This window comes from Convolutriloba macropyga, unplaced genomic scaffold (genome assembly GCF_964194025.1).
Source record: "Convolutriloba macropyga unplaced genomic scaffold, txConMacr16.3 SCAFFOLD_969, whole genome shotgun sequence".
NCBI lineage: Eukaryota > Metazoa > Xenacoelomorpha > Acoela > Convolutidae > Convolutriloba > Convolutriloba macropyga.
In genome coordinates, this window is record NW_027452361.1 from 25,586 (window position 1) to 46,277 (window position 20,692).

The 20,692-nt window shown below is 37.1% G+C and overlaps 1 protein-coding gene across 1 annotated transcript in view; it reads left to right on the top strand.

Annotated features, from left to right (window-relative positions):
* The window catches only part of LOC142357422 (uncharacterized), a 37,196-nt gene extending 25,574 nt beyond the window's left edge, over positions 1 to 11,622 (top strand). The window contains exon 2 of the mRNA XM_075409060.1: positions 11,297 to 11,622. Within this exon, the coding sequence (XP_075265175.1) occupies positions 11,297 to 11,595 (299 nt within the window). The 3' untranslated portion in view covers positions 11,596 to 11,622. The remainder of the gene's footprint in view (positions 1 to 11,296) is intronic.
* The last annotated feature ends 9,070 nt before the right edge of the window (positions 11,623 to 20,692 follow it).

Consider the following 20,692-nt stretch of genomic DNA (forward strand, 5'->3'; position numbering starts at 1 on the left):
AGACCTGTCTGTGCTATAAGTCTCAATTTAAAATGGTTGGGGGGCTGAAAGTATTTAATTTATAAAAGGGTAAATATAAAATTACAGCTTACTATTTACCAGTTGTGTGGTGGTGAAATGGAGGTGAGCTGCTGGGCGATCGTTCACTTGGGTGTTTCTTCAGTTATGTTATTTGTCGAAAAAGAGAGTTATAAAATTAAATCTGGAATTATTTGTCTCAGTTATTAAACAATTTTGTTCGACTATTTTATTGTTAAAGTGAAGTTAAATTTTGAGAAAAATGAAAGCAGTTGTCTGCTGCTTGCTTCTGGGAGTGATTTCTGTCTCTCTAATTTTATTCCGTCCCACTTCGCTGAGAGAAACAATAAATCACTCTCAGCTCCGTTTGGGCCGATAGGGAGCGAATCACAAACTCATGTTCATAGTGAGGTGCTTCTTAATTTTCCTATTGGCCGAGAAGGCAAGAGAATTAACTCTTTTTTATCTCACGGAAAAATTATTGAAACTCCAAAAAATAATAAAAATCTAAACAGCTGAGAGCATCAATTATTGATTTCGTAGGCGCCTGTTTTCTGCTTTTCCCCTCTTCTAAAACCGCAACAATTATGGTTTTCTTGGGGGCTTTTTATGAGACTCTATTGTCTTTTCCCCTGAAGCAATCTGCTTCATCTTTATTGAAATTGGGGGAAAAGATCTGCATTGCAACTGTCAAAAGCAGAAGTAATTTAAATCAAAAGAAACTGTGGTTTTACAGGCCGCCTACGTTCAACAATGTACATTTTCTATCCTGGATATAAGCGAGGAGATCCAGGCCTAAAGTTGTGTTGTTTAAATAAGTCGAACTGAGTTGTTTAAATACTTGTGTACTGGTAGTCTTAACAAGCGTTAGTTTGTTTAGCGCGCGGCGAAAGAATGGTTAATTAGCGCCTAAATACGTTCGCTCTAATGCGGGATTAATTATCCGCTCATTTGTAACGGCTCTCGTAATACTACAATATCGTTCCACTTTTTGAGACTCAATCAAACGCTGAAGTTGAAATTCAAATCCTCATCTTGAAAGTCCGGGTAAATTTCAAAAAGCCATGTTCTTCTGGCTGACTTATCCCAATTCTGTTTCAGGTGATTATCCCGTCAAGGGCTTGTCTTAACTGGGTCTTCCCCATCAATGAAGAAAGCCAAAATGCCTATTGAGAGTAAATAATAACTAAAAACAAAGAAAAACATCAGATTTTGAGGCAACTTTTGTTTCACTCAGAAATATAGATGTTTTTCAATTTTTTCAAGATAGGTTTATCTACTTTATTTTGAGGCATTTACAAAATTAACAAAATGAATTTCATATTGCAAAATTGAAAATGTAGGGAGCTGCTATGAAGACGTTTTTCTCCGAAAAATAGGTCATCAGTCGGTGTAATATCATTTAAATTAAAAAAATTGCTTCACCAAACTTTAATGTACTCTGTTCGCCTACTTTTGACATTAAATGAACTTGATAAATGTTTTGTGTGCGAGAAGCATTCAAATCTTTTGCAGTTGATAAAAATAGTCTTCCACAGCATTTTATAGCGGTTGCATTTTTGTTTCTCAAAAATCCAATTCTGGGTAGCGTCTGTTTCACTAGAAGAATTATCCGATGATTCAATATATTTAATCTTTGCGAGTTTTTCAAAAAAGAGCCGCATCTACAGTACTCTTGGTAAGCCGAAGAAGCTAATATCGTTGAAGTATTGAATGCTATCATTTCTGAAGGCTCCTTCTCTAACCAAAAAATCTGAAAATATGTTTTTAAGTTTTAATGAGATTACAGCAAACAAAATATTTTGTAGCACCTGCAAGACTGCATCCATATCTATCTTTACAGGGTAAAACTAGAAGCACAATCATCTTATCGTGTCTTTTGCGGCATGTAAAGTTTTCCTTTTCAATGCTCTCAATCGAAGTTTGCATCAAGTATGTTAGTCCTGCGGTCTTTTTGATTCAGTTTTTCGCTTGACCGATGTTTTAAGTTTTTGTCCTCAAAAACGGGATCAAAACAGATATCATTAAGAGGCTGGGCAACTCTTTTAGAGCCACAGTTTTTACCAGACCGTGTGTATGCAAATCATCGAAACTGTTGAGGCGACATACATTTACGGTATAAACGGCGGTTTTCGATCTCTTCAAACTGACTCTCATCAGCAAACCTCGTCACCCCCATTCCTCTGGCCTATCCTTCTCCAGTTATTGATTTGGGCCCCAGCCCAATGGCTTCCCATCGCCTGATTCAGTCTGTAATCCGCACAAACTTAAGCCCCAGGATTTTCGTACTCGTTCACAACCCCATGTCATAAAGCTCGCATTCCATAATGATAAGCCCCCGATGGAACTACCAAAGCCAACCGCTCGCCGGTCGTTTGAGAACAAGAAGTCCGACGTTAGCCACTTGTGTAGATTATCGCTTCAACCTATTTGAACAACGAAATGGAAAAAAAACAAGAGAGTAGCTCGAAAGTAATTAAAAGGCAAACACGATCAATTTTATTAATGATAGTAAAGTTATTGATAGCATTAAGAAATCGAGGGCATCAAAATTCTCTCGGTGAATTGTCCATGAGTGTCATGGAGACTGTGACTTCTCGTTAACAAAGCCCGGCATTATAACAATCATAATAATCAAACTGAACGGAAGTAACTGACTTCCAAAAAAAACTGTATCAACAAAATCAAGCAAAACAAAACTAAATGAATTACATTATTAATCAAAACCGTTCCAAAATCATCAGATCTAATTAACCCCCTCCTTCCATTATTCATTAACATTTTGGCATCCAACAGTTTCGAAACCACACCTATAGCTAAGGATTATTTTCGAACAAAATACATTTCCTAATGAGCTAGCCCATGATTTTCTTCAATGTTTCAGAATATCTAAAGAACAGAAATTAGACTTGTATCAAAACAAAAAGACTATTAAGTGGTAATTACACAAAACACAAAGACAATGATAAAGATTGCAACATTACCGATTTCAATATTGAACTTTGTTTACTTCTTTCCAGTTCTTCTGGGGTTTTACCCACCTAAAAGACCCCCTTCTGATTGGTCGTTTCCCCAACCCCGCGCCTTCTTTCAGGTTCTTCTGGGGTTTTAACTACCCTAAGGACCCCCTTCTGGTTGGTCGTTTCCCCAACCCCCTCCTTCTTTTTAATTTTTCTACGGGTTTTACCCACCAAAAGGACCCACTATTTGGTTGGTCGTTTCCCCAACCCCCCGCCTTCTTTCAAGTTCTTCTAGCGTTTTACCCATCCCTAGGACCCCCTTCTGGTTGGTCGTTTCCCCTACCCCCCCCCCGCCTTCTTTTTGATTTTTCTGGGGGTTTTACCCACCACAAGGACCCATTATTCGGTTGGTCGTTTCCCCAACCCCCGCCTTCTTTCCAGTTCTTCTGGGGTTTTACCCACACCTAGAACCCCCTTCTGGTTGGTCGTTTCCCCAACCCCCCGCCTTCTTTTTGATTTATCTAGGGGTTTTGCCCACCACAAGGACCCATTGTATGGTTGGTCGTTTCCCCAACCCCCCGCCTTCTTTCAAGTTCTTCTAGGGTTTTACCCATCCCTAGGACCCCCTTCTGGTTGGTCGTTTCCCCAACCCCCCGCCTTCTTTTTGATTTTTCTAGGGGTTTTGCCCACCACAAGGACCCATTGTATGGTTGGTCGTTTCCCCAACCCCCCGCCTTCTTTCCAGTTCTTCTATGGTTTTACCCACCCCTATGACCCCCTTCTGATTGGTCGTTTTCACAACCCCCCCTGCCTCTTTTTCGGTTCTTCTGTGGTTTTACCCACCCCAACGAACCCCTCGTAGTTGGTAGTTTCCCCAACACTCCGCCTTCTTTCCGTTTGTTCAGGGGTTTTACCCACCCCTAGGACCCCCTGCTGGTTGGTCTTTTCCCCAAACCCCACCTTCTTTCCGGTTCTTCCTGGGTTTTTACCCGCCCAAGGACGCCTTCTGGTGGGTCGTTTTGATAGTTTTGCCTTCAGGAGGTTTTGGTAGGTAATGACTTTTGGTAGGTATTGGTAGTTCCTGGCTTTCGGTGGGTATTGCTAGGTTCCGGTATTTGGTAGGTATTGGTATTCGGTAGGTATTGGCTTTTGGTAGGTATTGTTGTGAGGTTCCGTTAATCGGTAGGTATTGGCTTTCAGTAGGTATTTGGTAGGTATTGATATTTGGTAGGTTTTGGTTTTTGGCAGGCATTGGTAAGTTCCGGTTTTTGGTAGGTATTGTTTGTTTGTAGGTATTGGTAGTTTCTAGCTTTCGGTAAGTATTGTCAAGTTCCGGTATTTGGTAGATATTGGTATTTGGTAGGTTTTGATTGGTTCTAACACTTGTAAGGAATTGATTTCGATAGGTACTGGTAGATTCCGGCGGACAAAATTACTGCGGTAACCAACAATTGTTTCTGATTTTAATCGGTTTGTCTGAAGAGCTCTGATTTCTTATTGATGGTTGAGACGAAGTCAACCTCAAACAATACAGTGCCGAAAATGTGTACTAGTTCATCCAAGTCCTCTGATGGAACAATGTTAACACAACAATCCATTGGTACCTCAACAGCAACCAAGTCAAACGAACAGAATTGTTTGGAAACCAATAAACTTATGATCGAAATTGACATCAAATTACATACTGACCATCTTATCGCTGCCGTAGAGTCCTCAGAAGATATTGAAACTCTAGAGGAAACAGCTAATGAAGTTAGGGAAATGCAACAGAAACTTGAACCAGTTGTCATTGACTTGATCATTGGCTTGGATGATGAAGCAAGATATTATGTCCAGAGAACATAGTCGTTTGAAGATAAACATAAAACAGAGTCTGGCACTATACGGAAAACACGTTAAAGAGAAACAGACGCCTTTTGAGCTAATCTCATCTGGAGGATTGTCCTTGAATTCCAACGAGAACGTAGAAACACATGACAACACCTTGTCACATTTACAACAGCGTCGCACTCATTTTGTCTTTAAAGACACTCTTTCTACTGATCACACCACTCAAAACAACACCTCAGCGCCCGCTGAGAATTCCCGTTTTGTAAGTTGTGGTTATACTGCATCCGGTGCAACAACTCTACTTGTCAACAACGCTTCATTCACCTCAAGTTATCAGCTGCATCCTGCAGTGCATCACAGCAATCGGTTCTCAACTTTTCTTTGCAGAACTGCCTCAACTGATTGCATCTCAATTGGTCAAAATAACTCTTTTCCAATAACACAGTCAAGCTTCAGTAAAATTCCTAACACATCAGTTACGCATTTGCTCTTATACACAATGTCTCAATGTCTACTTGATTTCAAAAATCCGAACCCAAATTGCATGCGGACCATTTTGATGGTGATCCAATCAGCTGAATGAAATGGTACAGCATTTTTCAAGCTACCATTGATAATGCACCATTGACACCTTCTGAAAAGATTATTCACCCACAATCACTACTAACAGGTGAAGCGAAAGCCCTGGTGGACGGTTATGGTTGCAACGGTGACTTATACGCTTCAGCACTTCAACGCCTTCAAGAACACTCGAGAAATCCAAAGCGAATTTTAAAGGCTTTCCTTGAGAAACTGAACAGACCTAAATCACCAAATTCATCCCATCTACAGAGCCACACACACTTCTCTTCTTTTCTTTTGACCTTGGTGGATTCTTTTCAGCAACTAGGATTCATTCATGACCTTCACTCAGCTACAAACCTGAATGTGACACTAGCAAAATTGCCCAATCCCATACATCTTGCGTGGAACAAATTTGTGTTGGAAAAAAACTTGCAGCTGCCATCTCTTTAGATACTCTCTGACTGGCTTCTGAACTACTCCAAAGCATGTCGAGATTTAAACTCTAGCCTCCAAACTTTTGAATCAAGCCAAGCACATTCGTCCTGAAAAAATTTCTTTGAGTGTAAAAAACACGAATGTACACATCAGCTACAAAAGGATGGAAAATTAATCCATCTAAGCAGTCAACTAACAGCTTTGCAGAACTCGGCAGTTGAAGGTAGGCAACCCCCTGTGAAACTTTGCCCGAGCGATGAAAGTTTTCAATTCCTATACAAGTGTAATCACTTCCAAGCTCTCCCAGCAAGCATTCGCAGAGAGAACATAAGAAAACTTAGATTAAGTTTCAATTGTTTTAAAAAAACCATCACTTGGAAAAATGCACTGCCAAAAAACGTTTGCCGTAGCAACTATTGCGGTATAAAACACCACACTCTATTGCACGATAGTTGTGCAACTAGGTTAGGTTCAAAAAAAATCTAATTAAAAAATTTTAAACTTACAAGGAACAGGACAGGTGGCTGTTGTTCCTGTTCAACTCATAAAAAGTGATAAGTTTTGGATAATAATGCTTTTTTGGACAATGGTAGTTGCCAAAGCTTGTTGCCTAGGTCAACTGCAGCAAATCTGATTTTAAACATGAATTCTAGTGCAAAAATGCCAATTAGATGCTATCATATGACAAAAAAAATCAGTTGTGCACCAGTAAAATTTCAAATTAGACCCTTACAAGGGGAACAGTCATTCGAACAAATAGACGTTAATGCCGTTCCAGATCTCAATATGTCACCCGTTGACACAAAGAAAATGAATAGCCTCTGTGATTCGTTTGAACACCTCAACCATATATGTTTCCCAGACATAGGGGATAATAACGTGTCCATCATTCTTGGAATTGACAACCTAGATCTGATACACAACAAACAATAGTATAAGGACCCAAGAAAACACCATGGGGATTTGAAACCCAACTTGGTGGGAGATGTGGTGGGAAAACGGACTTAATCCCAGATGATTGCAATCCAGTTTTTTTCACTTAATTAACCAGCCATCCTAATCAGGAAAACAGTATGTTAAAGTTAATCTCCGATTGGATGAAAATTGAAAACTTAGGCATAGCATCATCCAAGAAAGCAATGTCCAACAACGACAAAAGAGCACTTGATATTTTAGAAAATACAACTAAAATCGTCAATGGTCACTCTGAGGTTGGTCTTCTCTGGAAAGAAAACTCCGACCTCCCAAATAACAGACGGTTTAAAGAGAAACAATTTCATTAGCTCAACAATAATCATTCAAGCAATCCAGAATTATAACAAAAATACGCGGAAACTGAAATTCTTGAGAAAGATTTGCAGAACGGTTATGTCAGAAAAAATAATCAAACAAAAGAACAACCAGATGAAAAAACGTCGTTTCTTCCTTATCACCCTGTCACTAATGAGAACAAACCTGGAAAACTACGCTATGTCGCTAATGCATCAAGTGTGTTTCAAGGTCAGTCCTTAAATTCAAATCTTCTGAAAGGTCCAGATTTGGTGAGCAATCTTACCGGTGTAATTTTGGTAATTTTGATATTCCGAAAGAAAAATATAGCGCTTTCTGTTGATATTGAACAAATGTTCATGCAGGTTAAAGTTGCTCCTGAAGAAAATTCCCACGCTTTCTTCGGAACAATGATGATCGTATTGAAAATTACGAGTACATCAGTCACATTTTTGGAGCCACAGACTCACCATGTATTGCCTAATATGCTTTGCAAAAAACTGTTCGAGACAACGAATAACAGTTTCCAGATGCTCTCAAATAGGTAGAACACAACATTTACATAGATGATTTCTGTGTTTCCAGAAATTCACTTGAAGGCGCTCAAAAAATACTGCAAGGAATGAGAAAAGTTCTCTCTAAAGGAGGTTTCAGCTTAACCAAATGGAATTCAAGCAGTCCTGAATTCGTAAATTCATTAGAACTTGAAATCAAATTGCATCCAGAGAACGCTCTCCCTCAAAACCAGAAGGTACTTGGTTTACCATGGAGCGTAGCATTAGATTGCTATGTGGTTGAAAGAATACTACTACAAAAAATCCAGATTCCAGGCGACGTAACTCATAGAGTTTTACTCAAGTTGGCGGAGCCTTTTTTGACCCCCTTGGGTTCATAGCGCCTCCAACAATTCGATTACGTAAAGGGTTACAAGGCGCATGTAGTCAAAGTCCCAAATGGTACAAGCCCCTTTTACTTGATAACATCCAGGATTTCAGTAGTTTAAGGGGAGAAATACTGGCATTTAAGGACGTCAAATTTCTTAGGGATTACTTCCTAGATAAAACTGATAGCTCAATTGAGCATCACAATTTTACTGATGCTTCCGAATACGCTCTATCTGCCGTCTCATACATGCGAATTGATTACTCGGATCGGTCAACCTCCGTTAAATTCGTTATGGGCAAGGTTCGTGCAGCCCTAAAAAAAAAGATGACTATCCCCATCCAGGAATGGCAAACCGCTGTATATGGAGCTCAACTCAACCAGTTTAAATAGGAAGAACAAGATATAGAGTATTCAGATTGTGTTTTTTGCTCTGACAGAACTACAGTCCTGTACTGGCTGAGAACACCTGAAATAAACCATAGAATATTTGTTGCAAATCGAACAGCCAAAAATCTAGATGTCTTCTCCGCTTTTGACTGGAAGTACGTTCCATCCACAGCTAACACTGCAGATGACGGAACTCGAGGATATAGTGTTGAGCAAATCACATCAAAATCTCGATGGATTTCAGGACCGTCATTCTTGAGTCAAAAAAGATCTGAATGGCCAAAACAAGAAATTTTGCATGCCCAACAGGTAAAAGTTGTTTCATTTTTTTTCAGTAAATTCAACTATCTCAAACACTGTCGACGCGACAAGATTTAGCAGTTGGAATAAAATAATATGTGTGATAGCACTCTGTATCCTATTAGCGGACGTGTAGGAAGCGCAACGCAGAAATTAAGTTAGCACATTTCACCAGAGCTTATCTGCACGTTAGTCACAATATTCAAAGACAAGACTTTAAACTAGAAGACATGTTCTTGAAAAACGGAATTGACGTCTCTAGTGCAAATCGATGAAGGCACTATCATCATTTCAAGACGAGAATAAACAACTAAGAGCACGTGGTTGCTTGACAAAAGCAAGTCTTCTGATGACCGCTTGTCATCTCATAATACTTGACGGTAAAATAGCATTGCAGAACTGAAAGAATCGAAATTATGTGCTGCTTAGCTACTTTCAATGAAAGTGGAGATAGATTGGAATATTAATCCCCCAAGTGCTCCCTATAATGGTGGAATTTGGGAGAGATTTGTACGAATTTTTAAACTAACACTTTACAATGTCATTGGTTCGAGAAATTTAACTGATGAAATTTTGAATACAGTTTCCTGTGAAATGGAGGCAAGCGCGAATTCCAGATCTCTCGCAAATGTTCCATATGATATAAACGACCGTACCTTTGACTCCAATTCATTTTCTCCTAGGTCGTTCATCCGTTAACTTCTCTCCTTGCGTCTTCATTGGTAAAGAAAAGAATCTTTCAAAAGGTTGGCGTTAATCACAACAAACTGCAACTCACTTTTGGAATCGTTCCCTACGGGAGTATATACCAACTCAGCAAGTCAGCAAGTACAATGTAAATGGCATAAGACGTCAAAAAATTTTAGGTTGACGACTTGGTATGGATTCTAGAAGATTTCACCCCCGTGGCCTCTGGCCTTTGGTTAGTCATTCAAGTTTTCCCTGGCACAGACGGAATCGTCCGATCAGCTAAACTGAAAAGGTCATTCGGGGAACGCATTAGATCCGTTGTGAAACTGACCAAAATTTTCCTTGAATGAAACCAAAAGGTCGGTCTCCCTAAAGACAAGAAAATTTAGGGACAACAATTTGCCCTTCTATACAAAAAGACTTTCATTTTCTTCGCTGAGCCTATCTTGGCTCATCCCTTATTACAAAACTTTTCGTTGCCGTCGCTCAAAAATGCGAGGCTTCTGATCAAACCGTTACTCCCTCTTGCGCCCTGAATTGCCGCTTACAAACCAGCAGACCGATTTATCCTATCTTCATGTTCCATTGATCATCCCTTATCGACAACCCATTTCAACTTGTTATTGATTTCGTTTTCTCACAGGTCTAAGACCCACTCCTCTTGCTTTCCTTTGACAATTGAGGTATTTTGGTTAGCATTTCCGATTATTGATTTAGTTTTCGTTTTTACGGACCATCGGCTTCTAATTGTACCCTTATATTTATAGTAAATTTTTTTCTTCTTGGTTCAACTTTACGGATGATTCAACACGCTGCAATGCGACAGTTTTATTCTTTTTTTGCAATCCTGCAAGTGGCGCCGGCGATGTCAAGGACAATGTCACTTCTCGTTAACAAAGCCCGGCTTTATAAAAATCATAATCATCAAACTGGACGGACGTAACTGACTTCCAAAAATCTGTGGCAACAAAATCAAGCGAAACAAAACAAAATGAATTACATTGTTAATCGAAACCGTTTCGAAATTATAACATCTAATCAACCCCCTCCTTCCCTTATTCAGTAACAATGAGATAGAAATCGAGGGCAAAAGTATTTGTTCATAAAACGTCCGAGTGAGGTTTTAAAATAAAATGAATTACAAGTGTGCTTGTTTTTCGTTAGGACAGAAGTGCTACGATCGAAACTGGACATAAACGCTGAAAATTACGTCAGAAATTTAATACTAAAATTCCACACCAAAACTCCGTAATTTTAGTTATATGTTAAAGTCTTGCCAAACTTTAGAGTGAAATTTTAAACTTTAAATAGCTGTTTAGTATAGCTTATCTTGAAATTCTTCTGGAGAATATCAACAAAAGAGTGGATCTGAATAGTTTCATGAGAACTGGAAATTTATATTATAGTTAACGAAAAACCGATTGATTCAGAATTTCTCATTTTGCTTTATTGATTAGGTGGTCTGAAACAACTAGTGAAATACTTTTGATGCCACAATTATAAGTGTCGGGATTCGTTTCAACTCTTCGCCTCGTCTCATTTCTGCCCAGTACACTTATTTATTCGTATATGCAAAAGTAGTTCTCTAATTGTATATTAATTTGCAATAGTTAATTTACGGATGTACATAATTTTTGTAGCCATCAGCGAAAAAATAGAGCAAAATCGTCCAATAACGCTGTCCAATAACTGATCGCAAATTAAATCTACACTAAAATCATGTGCGTTTGAAAATTAAACACATAAGACTAATGCTTTTTGCTACTCATAGTTATCGGTTTTATTCGACTGCCATCTGTTTCACTTCATTAATAACTCGATTCATCGAAAAAAAACGGTAGTCTATTTTACTTGAGCTGCATGTTAAGTCTCGCAAGATATTATGCAAAATTTTATGCGATGTATTTGCGAATCAACAAAACATCGAGGCACTGTTTTTAAATTTTATCTGTTTATAGGAATCGACATGAGCGATGCAAGAGTGCAAGAGTGTGACGGCGTGTCTATATTCGGACACAAAGCACAGATCATAGCTCCATTTGCAGACAACCACGCAAAGGAAACTATATTTAACACAACTCATTCTGACACGTTCCAGAAAATTCTAGATCAATCTGGTAGCTCTCTTCTTCATTATGCAGGTCACTTGAATGGAAACTACGAGACGGAAGTGCATGTAAAAACAGACCAAAGTCTGTTTGCCAAAATGATTAGAAAGCAGTGTCCTTTAACTGTTGCATTTTTTGACACAGCTTAGATGAATCAATTTAAATTCATACTGGCAGTATATTTTGCAGTATTCAGACTTAAATATTGACGAGCCGAAAAGTTTCGAAACATTTAAACTCTTTACAATAGACCATGGAAAACTACTAAAATTAAATTATCCTCTTAAAATTCTGCAGAACAATTCCTCGTATCTTTGCTGGTTGTTTTTGGTTTCACCCGAAAGCTACTATCGCGGTAAATGCAACTCTCGATCGTCCAAGAAAAACAAGCGCTGATTTTTAGATTCTTCAAAAAATAATATCTCATGTTAATGCATGTAAATCATTCGTTTGAGCGCTGAGCATCAATGTGTAATGTAAAAGAACACAATAGACTCAGATGAAATTTATGACGAAAACAGTATATACTGTCTTTTTAAGCAACGAGTTTTAATTCAATTTATAGCAAAGAAAAGCTCGCATTCAGACGTTCATAAATCAATTAATAAATTTACAGTAACACAGTTGGCATCTGATAAAAACGATCGAACAGTTCCCTTTGTTTTAAATCGAAAAGGCTGCAAATAATCAATAGGTGACTCCATAATGGGCAGCTTGAAGTTTTCTATGCTGTCGTTGAGAATAACAGGCATAAAAGATCGCATTCCACCGAGCAATGAAAAGGTGAAGGAAAAAAGGTTTCTGGTGTTCTTCAATAACCACCGAAACTGACATCCTGACAATCACATCATTGATCAGAAAGAACCATTAACCAAAAAGAAGGGTGCAACCACGCGCTTTTTTAAAGTATCCTACAAAACCAATTGAAAACTTTTAGAAAACACACGCCGCAGATTGCCGGACAAAAGCCGCCATTGATTCCCATAAACCCTACTGGGATTGAAAGAACAGCAAAAAATATACAAAACTGATTGATGTGAGCAGGCATTTTTAATTGCTCTCAAACGAAGTTTTTAATTGCTCTCAAACGAAGTTTGTAGCAATTATATTAGTCCTGTTGGTCTTTTTTTTTATGCGATTTTTCGCTTGACCGATTTTTCGTCTGACGCTTTTGACTTTTCGTCCTCAAAAACGGGATAAACAGGTAGCGCCCAGCGGGCATTAAGTGCTCTTAGAGCCTTTCAGCTCTGTTTCAGCTCAAACTGTTTTGGAGACTTATACTTATACTTATGGTGTGAAGGGCGGTTCTGAGAGGTTGAGAACCCCCCCCCCCCGTTGACCCCCATCCCCACCGCGCTGTTGCCCCCCCAACCCAGTGTTGCCCCGATCAGCCCCCAGTGCAACCCCCCCCCCCCCCCCCCCGTGGCTAGCTACTGACGAAGCCAACAGCTCGCCGGTCGTTTGAGAGCAATTCGCCCGACGTTAGTCGGTTATGTTTTAAAAAACGAGCTATTGATATTTCATTTTGTACTCTTTTTTCTAAATGAAAAGATGAGACAATAAAGGGGCTAGTATCAATACCCAGAAGCATTAGAGATGGTAACTAAGACTTAAAAGAACTTCAAGAAGCAGCCATCTAAAGTTGGGTTTTACGAGTTTATGCCATTTCTAATTTTGATTTCGTTTTTCGCTACTGATTCTGAACACTTAAGATTGCTCTGCTCAGCAACTGCTGTTTAAAAGTACTTGAGCAAACAAAAAAACTAGCCTAGAGAAGTCAAAAAGATTTCACGTAAAATATCGAAAAAGCAGCAAAATGAGGTCAGGTTAAGCAATTTTTCATTCGACGAAAAAACCTAGCAGGAAAAGGCCTGAGTTACAGTCCAAACATTTGAATTGACTAATGACCTGACAATTAACAATTTTACAGCAATTTTAAACTAAATCAGGCAAAAAACCATGATCCTATCTGCGCAAAACTAAACAAAAAACTTAGAAAGAATTAGAAAACTTTGTTTTGCAAGATCTCAGGTTTTAGGAAACAAAACAATTCCAATGCTTTACGAAACAATTCACCCTAAACTTCCGTAGAATAATTAATTAATACATCAACTCAGTGGGAATCAATGGCAGACAACTCAAAATTGTGGCAAAACTAAGGAGAGTGGAAGAAATTAGAAAGTTCACACAAATTCACATAAAACAGTTCGAAAACAAACGGTGTCTCAGTAATGAGAAAAATAGCTAGAACTTAAAATAAATAATTTGACCAAAATTGCGGAGCAATAAAAAACCAATGAGAAAGGTGATTTTTTGACAGTCAGCGACGGGACTACAGGAAAAACACCAGAAACGCAAGACTAAAATATAAACTTTCAATATATAAGAAAATCAAAATCAATGAAATCAATTCCTATGAAATCGCGCATTGACCAGATGCAGTGTTTCCTCTTAACCACCCAATTAAAAATGTCATAAGGAGACCTCACATAAAGCAACAAAAATACAACCAATTTTCCAAAAACCAAAAAATTGACGGCTACATTTTTGATCATTAAATTACAAAAATCCCCGAAAACATTAACTGCGCTCTAAAAGAGATTTGTGTTTTGAGTAAATCTTCAGTAGCAACTAGAAAGACATATAATTTTTGAGAATAAGTGATTAGATGGCAACAGTAAAGCAAATGCAAGAGCAACTCAAAAAATCACCAATATTTTTGAAAACGAACAGCGGAAAATTCATAAGAAGTAGTAGATATGAGAACTAACATTTAACTTAGTTCATTTATGCGGAATTTGGAACTGATGAGAGCTGCCATTAATGAAACTAAGAGAAAACAAAAGAGTGAAACAAACTTAAAAAATTTAAAAAAAATTCACAATATTTTTGAAAAAAAATTAATATCAAATTCAGACCAATCAATAGATTTCAAAAGAAAAAAAAGAATTTCTACTAGAAACCAGTGAGATTTGTCCTTATTACGGTGAAGCAATAAGACAACTGAAAGCTAACTAAACTACGAAAAACTGAAAATATCACTTAAAAGTTTAGAGAACAAATTTTGTTAAAGTCATGAAAACTTCTAACTATGAACTCACACCCCTAATTAGGTTCATTTATGTCTCCATAAAAAACCAACAAGACATGTCATTAATGATACTGGGTGATAGGAAAAAAGTAACATTTAAAAAAAGCGCAATTTTAAATAATCACTATGATTTGTCAGAGTCATAAAAGCAATAGCTTCCCATTGGCGATTTTAAGAAATGCAAATCTCCTTAATTAGCACACAATTGAAATCTTTCAAAAAGCAGTCAAGAGAGGAAACACTAAAAACAGAAGTCAAATTGACGCACGTGGTACAAAATTCCCTCAAAAATTTTGTTCAAAGACCGATTTCTCACTCCACTTTAAAGCGAGTTTGGAAAATCACCCCTAATTCCTTCTCGATTTTTTGGTGCCTTCACTACTACAGCGTGATTGAAATTACCACTCGATTTTGTCTTCTCATTGACTTGCAAGAGCCGAAAAAAAACAGAACAATACGAAAAAAACAGCTGAAAAGTGAAGCGATTAATTTGATTAATTTAGGTATCCTTAGCAACCGATGAAACTTGTGAATGAGAAGGCTAGGCGAACGGACAAGAAAGATGAGCAACAAAAATGCAAAACCTTCTCTTATATTTCCTGAAGAGAATGAAAGTCACAGTCGTAAAAAGAAATATATTTGAACTGAGACTAATAAATTGATTCAAAAAACCTATGAATTACATTAAAAGAAGAAACGCAGAAAATAGCAGTCCAATTGCCGCATGTGAACAAAAATTTACTTTCAAAAACCCAAAATTTGTTCAAGTGTCACCTCCTCACTCCACTTTAAAGGTATTTGGAAAAAGACCATGCGTAAATTATACTCGCTTTTCCGCTCCCTCTTGTACTCCATCGCGATCCACCACTATAATTTGACCCACAATAAATCACCACACTACATACCAATACAATCCAAATATTTTGGATTGTAAAAAAATAAAGAATTAGGAGCGCAATATTAGCCCGCTGTGAAGATGACATCTGCTATTAAGAGAACTTTAGTTAGCTCTTGAAGGTGGCGGTCAACCAAGCCGATGGGCAAGCAAGCCGAATTTCGAAAAATGGGTAAAGTAAACCGAAAAGGTAGTTAGCCTTTGAATGAAGTTGTATTAGACGTTGTCCCTGCTGGGCTGTTGGGCGCACTTCGCAGCTTCACCGAGATAAATGGCCCACGTTTTCCTGTTAACATCCCACAGCGGATGGGAGGCAGGTTTATGCAAAGCGGTGCGCTGAGGCCCGCAGCCATTAGATGTCTGAATATAGAGTGGTGTCTTTAATTGCGGCATGATGATTTTTCTCATCAAAATTTCACGCAATTTTGACCTCTCTTAGCGCTTGGAGAAAAGTTTTATGCCGTCATGCTATATTGTAGTCGATAAAAAAACAAAACATGTGTAAAATTCCCCAATTGTCCGCGCTTTCTCGCTTTCTTGCAGTTTCTCGCCAGCCCTCTTTTCCTTACAAGTTAAATTCTCACAAATATCTCCACACCGTGCCGTCGGGGAACCTCATTTTTTTCAAAGTGATATTTTGAAATCATGTTTTTGGATAACAAAGAATTGCCAGTCAGCTTTACAAGTTGGGACCCCTAAAATAGTTAACTCCCCTCTTCTGAAAAGGGAGTCAACAAATGGTTGCAAAAGTGTCTCAATGAAATAAATTTGTGGCCTACCCCTGTCGACCACTTTTCAAGTTGGGACCCCTAAAAATAGGTAACTCCCCTCTTCTGAACAAGGAGTCAACAAATGGTTGCAAAAGTGTCTCATTGAAATAAACAGGTGGCCTACCTCATGTTTTTGATCGGTAATTTCAGGAAATGATTGTTTTCGACCGTTTTTTAGGAGGTTATCGCTTCTGATTGTTTGTTTAGGAAAATACCGTTTCTGAACGTTTTTGACAGCTTTTATGATTGATATCAACGAACGCAAAAGTCCGCGTACAAATTAACCACTAGGGATTATGTAACCCTGGTTAAGTCAACCCTTTTTTCACTGATTTTCTGTTTAATTGATCTGAAACGAAGTTTGCAACAACTCTATAAGTCCAGTGGTCTTTTTTATGCGAATTTTTGCCTGACTAATTTAGCGTCCGACCAATTTGACTTTTTGTCCCGAAAAATGGGATAAACTGGTAACGCCCGAAGGGCATTGAGGGCTCTTAGAGCCTTTTAGCTTACTAGACGCTTGTATACTACCTTACTAATATACAATTCAACTAATAGAAATTAAACTGCCTAGAAATTGGCGCAATTCGGACTACCGCTAAGCTGTTAGAGAAGTTTTGAGTGTTGGCTACAGTAGCTCATCGATAATTATTTGCTAATTCTTGATGTCAATGACAATAGTAAAAATTGCAAAGCAGCCTGTACTTTAATAAACAACTAATAAGTAATATCGGTAAGATTTAGGGTTGTGATTGGTTGGATGCAAAAGCATTAAAGGCAAGAACAACTAAGTACCCTTCCTTTCTTCTAATAAAGAAATAAACATATGATGTTCTTTTGAAAATATTTCGCCTATTCATCGTTTCTACAGTCTTCAAGTACTCCAAATTACAAGAAGCTGGACGGACAGGTGGAGCACAAATCTATTGCAACGGCGACAATCAATTTTTCTCATCATTTCACAAATGCATTTGTTCGATTTTAATTAATTATTCCGACCCACTTAGTGGGGGAGGAAGTATATACTCAACTGATTTTTTGTTCAGTCAATTTTCGCCTATCAATATATTCATCGTACAGTATTGTCAGAGGTATCAACAGAAAACTTGCCGAGCGTAGAAATTGTAATTAAAAAGATCTGTGTACGTCAGCCTAATTTTCGTTGTTTTGTTCACAATTTTCTGAGTTTTCGATTAAATTTTGATCAGTTTTTGCTAAAATATGATAAAAATTGTTAACGATAACCTCATTAGTTTTACGTTTTAAGATAGAAGAGAGTTGATAAATTGCTTGCGCCCACAGCTTTGGCAAAATTTTTTGGTAAATTTTAAAAAAAATTCAGTATTTTTCCTTTCATAAAAAATGGAAACAAATATGCCTATTAGGCCAACTAGGACCGGTGGTGCAGACAAAAAAACAGCTGAACCAATCTTCCTTTACTCACATATGTCGTAATTGTACCTCCGGGTGTCAAGAAAAATTACCGAAAAATTTTTTCAGTCTTTCGGTAATTTAAACCGATATTTATAAAAATTTGTTTATAGATTCAGATTTTCATATATTCGTAGTTTATTTTTCGTGTATTCAGATTTTCGTTTAACAAAAAATTATACGGCCTTTTAAAAAAACAAGTGGGTTTTGAAAATGCCAGCTTTTGTCTCATCGTTGTTTTTCGCAATGAAAAACGATTGATTGTTTGACGGGTCTCCCTTTATAGAATTCTTTTGCCTTTTTATTCCCAAATACTAGAAAGTCTTTTTTCATTTGAAGGTCCACCTAATAGGGGGTCCCATTGCGTTTCAATGAAATCCATTGAAACAATGTTGTGTATTATCAGTGAAGCTTATAATTTTCATGGCTCTGAAAAATTGTTTTCGTTATTTTTTTAAACAATTCTAGAGTTTAGCCAGCAATTGATGTTCTTCTATAGTTCTTTGAATAGGACTAAGAGGTCAAACGTTTGAATTGGTATCTAAGGAGCTATTAGATAACTATCAAATGCTTTCGTTGATAATTTGATACAACAATAAAAAATATAATAAGTATAAGTCGATAAGTATCCAAAATTCATCATTAACTTCTTGTCAAATTATCTATTTCGGTAAAATTTGAAATATTTGTTGTTCCAATGAAGAAGCAGCAAGAATTAGACCAGTATTGGTCTAAAAGTGGAAATTTATGGTTTGTATTCTAAAATTGTAATTTTGTATTGTAATAGTAGCTGCAGATAAATTTTTTAAAATACTTTTGCCTTTTATGTTTCTTTTTCCTGTTAGTTGCAGCCCACAAGGATTTCAAATCTGACCTCAATTGACGACAATTCTTGTTTACGTGCAAAGTGAGGCCAATTAACATGTAAAAAATATCAGCAAAAAGCAGACATTTTTTCGGTTTTTAACGCCAATTATGTAAAACTAAAATTATTCGTGAGCTCTTTAGTTATGCCTGTAATCAGTGCTGATGTGCAGTCTTTTGACCTAGTCTCTTTAATCACGTAAACAGTTAGCTTCATAAGCAGTGACCAGTTAAACTGCTTAACATTTTTAGTAGTAAAATTAAGGTTGCTATGTCCTAAGGCTTTAAAAAATTCATTTCCAAAAAACAATGGTTTTTTAAGATTTGCCTCTTTCAATTTTATTTCTTAAAACAATGAGCGAAGTCTCAGCAAAGAGACCCATAATATCACAATGAAAACACATTAATGACAGGTTGCATAACACAATAATGGCTTTGAAATAAGGCGCACTAGATCTTGTTGAATAACTTTAGTGAAGCTTTCGATTTCATAGGCTTCGACACTGTTCCCTCGCAAAATTGAAGACTTTTTGGTTTGAGTTTGTATTTTTTTCTTTTGTAGTCTCACAACATTCTGGCAAATTGTAAGTCCAAATGGTATTGGATGAAGGTACAAGTTAAGTGAGTTAATTTTTTCAATTGATAGCTAATTGCTTTCATGACTTTGAATTTTTGTGAAAAAAATTTCAACAAAATTTCAAACTTTGCCTTTTTTATTTTCTGTGTACTTGTTCAATAATCTCAAATAAGAAAAATCGCAATTCATTACTAAATAAATCCAAAACATTTGGTTTAGTTTAATTTTTACCTGATGCTATTTTGACTTTTCATTAAGTTTCAAAAATACAGAGACTGAGTTCTGGTCGTAAGTAATACTGATTGTTTTTGCTTGATTTTGTTGTTCATCGTGGCTCTTACACTCCTTAATGGCAGGTATCATTAATTCTGTAAAAAATTATTGTTTCAGTTGTATAGTGGATCGAGCTGAAAGCGAATTTTCAAACAGATACGCTAAATGTTTTCAAACAAAATGTGATTTTATGAAAGTTTTATGGAAGATTATGTGGGGACACATTACCGAGCATCCTTTGTCCTTTCTAAGTTCAAAGAAAAATTTGGTCTAGTTCGAGGAGAATTTTTTTTAAATAATTGATCAGACACTCAAAAGAGTTTTTGGATAAATTTCTGAAAATTAACCAGTATATTTTAGTGCATATTATTCCTACAGAGCGAAGTTTTATAGAGATATTGTAATAAAAAGTTTTATGCGTTTTTAAATTTGCAATTGGAACCTTATGCAATGTGGGGTACGTCGTCTGTATTACAAAAAAATCGTTTGATCAACAAATATCTAAATTTTGATGAAAACATGGAAAAGACTATTTTTGCTACTTCTTTTTTCGGATTCTGTTACATATTTTTCCTGGCACAGTGGAGCAGCTGAACATTATTTTTTCAACAGAAATGCTTAGTTCTACTGCGATAAAACCCGGGTCGAGGGTTTGTCAAAAAATAATGTAAGATAAGCGGTGACCACCGGTGAAAAAAAAACATTTTTCACCACAAAGGCACGCATCTTTTAGAGTTGAATGCGTTGAAAGCGGTAAATTTTTGCAAGAATGGCAGTTTTTAGCGGTAATTTTTTTTCACCGCTTTCACCAGATTTTTTACAAAAAAGATACTGCCGTACACGGGTTCGAACCACTCACCTCCTGCATGTCACCAATTCTTATTCCACTGTTCCACCTGTCACTCAATTCACTAATATTTCCTACGAATTTAAGAGAAGCGTTGAAGCTAGCGGTGAAAAAATTTTTCACCGCATTCTGCTGGTAGCGCTGAAAAATTTACTTTCACTGCTTAAGCGATGAAAAACAATTCATGATTTAAATTTTTTTCGCCGTATTCATTGCATTGAGCGCAACTCTCATTTTTTTACTCAAATTCACCGCAAATCTTAGATCTTTTAGCGATTTTTAGCGTTGACACCTCGACCCGGGTACCAGTTTTGATCGTATAATACTGTCATTATCCATCAAATATGACGTTGATTTTTTAAATTTACTATTTGTTCGAACTATTGTATGTCTGCTTCTAAATTCTGAATCTTTCGCCCGCAGTGACATCCGTCAGTAATGAAGTACAAAAAACTGATTTTTGGAAATTTCAGATAACTTTATTTATGGCGTGTCACA